This window comes from Ranitomeya variabilis, chromosome 4 (assembly GCF_051348905.1).
Source record: "Ranitomeya variabilis isolate aRanVar5 chromosome 4, aRanVar5.hap1, whole genome shotgun sequence".
Classification (NCBI taxonomy): Eukaryota; Metazoa; Chordata; class Amphibia; order Anura; family Dendrobatidae; genus Ranitomeya; species Ranitomeya variabilis.
In genome coordinates, this window is record NC_135235.1 from 550,517,378 (window position 1) to 550,520,477 (window position 3,100).

At 47.2% G+C, this 3,100-nt stretch overlaps 1 protein-coding gene across 1 annotated transcript; it reads right to left on the reverse strand.

The window, feature by feature from the left end:
- Window positions 1–548: 548 nt before the first annotated feature.
- On the reverse strand, window positions 549–2,475 carry LOC143769146 (uncharacterized). The gene is made up of 2 exons (XM_077257725.1): window positions 1,635–2,475; window positions 549–1,217 (listed from the first exon to the last, which is right to left on the reverse strand). Exons 1-2 carry the CDS (start codon window positions 2,001–2,003, stop codon window positions 687–689), a joined length of 900 nt encoding a protein of 299 aa, XP_077113840.1. The 5' UTR covers window positions 2,004–2,475; the 3' UTR covers window positions 549–686.
- Between the last annotated feature and the right edge of the window lie 625 nt (window positions 2,476–3,100).

Below are 3,100 nucleotides of genomic sequence, written 5' to 3' on the forward strand. Positions count from 1 at the left end.
TATGTAAACAATAAATCTAAAGAAAAGAGACCATGTGGAGCTAATAAAGTTTATTGACATATTAAACCAGTAACAAGTGACAGTAACGAGAAATTCGAGGCCATGCGAACTAAATGTTAAGATAGAGCAGTTAACTGGTCGCTCAACACAAACCGTAATGATACATGCAACAAATCGTTTATTTACAGATTTTCTATGAATTTCTGTACGTATACACACTAGGCCGGCAACTCGCTGTGATTAACCACAGCCGTAAATACGGGAGGAGCCGACATCAGCAGAAGGAACGCATATGCGTCCCTCTGCTGATGAAAGCTCCTCCCGCATTTACGGCCGTGTTTTCCTACGAGTTGCCGGCCATGTGTATACGGACCACAATTTTCTATGAATTTTGGTCACACAGGGCCGGCAACTCGCTGTGGTTAACCACGGCCGTACATACGGGAGGAGCTGACATCGGCAGAAGGAGGGACGCATATTCGTTCCTTCTGCCGATGTCAGCTCCTCCCGTATGTACGGCCATGGTTAACCACAGCGAGTTGCCGGCCGTGTGTATAGGGACCAAAATTCATAGAAAATTGTGGCCCACAAAACTACCGGTAAATGAAAGCCCCCAAAAAAACGGCAGTGTGAACGCAGGAAGTGCTTTGGAAAAAGAAGTCTCTATCGTTTTCAGTCCAAGAACACTACAGATGTTGATAGTAGGTGTCCATCTCGCTGTACTGGTGTGTGGGCGTAGAAGGTCCTTGCGAAAAGTCACCAAAAGAAGGGGGTGTAGGTGTTGGCCGGAACTGGAAATGATGTGGGGCCGGTCTGCGGACAGGAGTGCTGTGCATGGGCTCTTGCTGGTGTCCCCAAGAAAACTGGCCACTGGGCTGACGGTCGCTGCTGGTCAACGTTGTTGTCTCAGTCAGTTTGCCTGCGGCTGCCGTGTTCAAAACCTCGAACATCACTCTCTCCGCGTACATTCGCTGGGTAATGTCCAATCTATTTAAGCGTTCCGCAACGAAGGATGGGAATCCGGTGAGCTGGGTGGTGGCATGCTGGCTCATTATGTTGCTGGCCAGTGCCAGGAGATCCACAGGTGTGCCCGCAGTCACCTTTCTTTTGCGAGATGGGCGCTGTGGGCGTGTCTGCTCCTCGACACACGGGCTTATGGAGGACTGAGGGGTCTCGTCATCGTTGCCTTCCGGTGTTTGGAGATGTTCAGGAGGCACCTGCGAGTACAGGAAACAAAAAAAAAACAGTCAATAACATAAAAACACATCAGCCCTAGAGAGCCCCCCACCTCCCCAACACTTCTATGCCCGTCCGTGGGAAGCTATGAGGAACAGTCATCTAGGTAGCAAACCACAGGGGTTACAGAGCCGGGCTGAACTACTTTTGCCGGCTGTACTGTACGAATCTGCGGAAGACACAAAATTTAATTTTCTTTTCGACTTTTGAAATAAGACAGCATTTAAAGGTAGGGAAGGACTGTTTGGACTATACTTATCTGAACAGGAAGTGGCAACTGTTATTATCTGGTGGACTAAACATGAAAAACGGGAATTATTATTATTGGAAACCGTGCAGTATCATAAACATACAAGACACAGGGCATGCTACAAGCAGGGAAGCTAGGGGGTACTTACATGCTCGTCAGGAGACTCGGGCAGGATCTCTTCAGCAGATGGCGCACAAAGGCTTGTCACGGTCTTGGACGGGCGAGGGATTTCCTGGTCCCGAGTGAACGCCAGCAGGTCATAGTACCACATGTTTGGCACATACACGTCGTCGGTTCCGGCCCCAGACTTCACGGACTTTTCCACCTTGTTCAGTTCTTTTTTGTAGACTGTGCGGAGAGCCTGGATCTTCTTCCGCACAATGTTTTCATCCACCGTCTCAGTGGGATGATGCTGCTTGTAGAGGGCCACCAGTTTCTCGTATGCAGCTTTCTTCTTGTAGCGGTTGCTGTAATCCACAGACTTGATCTTCCACAAGCAGGGCAGGGAGCGGTACATGTCGATGAGTTCCCGACCATCTCCTGGTCATTGGCAGACATCTGAAAGAAAGAAATAGTAAAGTTACAGCAAGCAAGAAAGCGAACACTCAAAATGGCTGCCAGCCAGCGCAAAAGCGTATTTGTTTACCTTTCCATAAAGCGAAAGCTCAAAATGGCTGCCAGCCAGCGCAAAAGCGTATTTGTTTACCTTTCCATAAAGCGAAAGCTCAAAATGGCTGCCAGTCAGCGCAAAAGCGTATTTGTTTACCTTTCCATAAAGCGAAAGCTCAAAATGGCTGCCAGCCAGCGCAAAAACGTATTTGTTTACCTTTCCATAAAGCGAAAGCTCAAAATGGCTGCCAGCCAGCGCAAAAACGTATTTGTTTACCTTTCCATAAAGCGAAAGCTCAAAATGGCTGCCAGCCAGCGCAAAAGCGTATTTGTTTACCTTTCCATAAAGCGAAAGCTCAAAATGGCTGCCAGCCAGCGCAAAAACGTATTTGTTTACCTTTCCATAAAGCGAAAGCTCAAAATGGCTGCCAGCCAGAGCAAAAGCGTATTTGTTTACCTTTACATAAAGCGAAAGCTCAAAATGGCTGCCAGTCAGCGCAAAAGCGTATTTGTTTACCTTTCCATAAAGCGAAAGCTCAAAATGGCTGCCAGCCAGCGCAAAAGCGTATTTGTTTACCTTTCCATAAAGCGAAAGCTCAAAATGGCTGCCAGCCAGCGCAAAAACGTATTTGTTTACCTTTCCATAAAGCGAAAGCTCAAAATGGCTGCCAGCCAGCGCAAAAGCGTATTTGTTTACCTTTCCATAAAGCGAAAGCTCAAAATGGCTGCCAGCCAGCGCAAAAACGTATTTGTTTACCTTTCCATAAAGCGAAAGCTCAAAATGGCTGCCAGCCAGCGCAAAAACGTATTTGTTTACAAATGTTTACAAACTTGCAAGCTCAAACAGATCTCTGCAGAGATATCGTATACATCACTCTACAATACACATAAATTAGCATTGCTGCATGGCAGATGAAACAAACAGCACAAAGATATTACTAACCGTTGATAAGCTGAAAGAGATAGAGGACGATGCAGAGTTCTGGACAGGACGCTCCCGTGAGG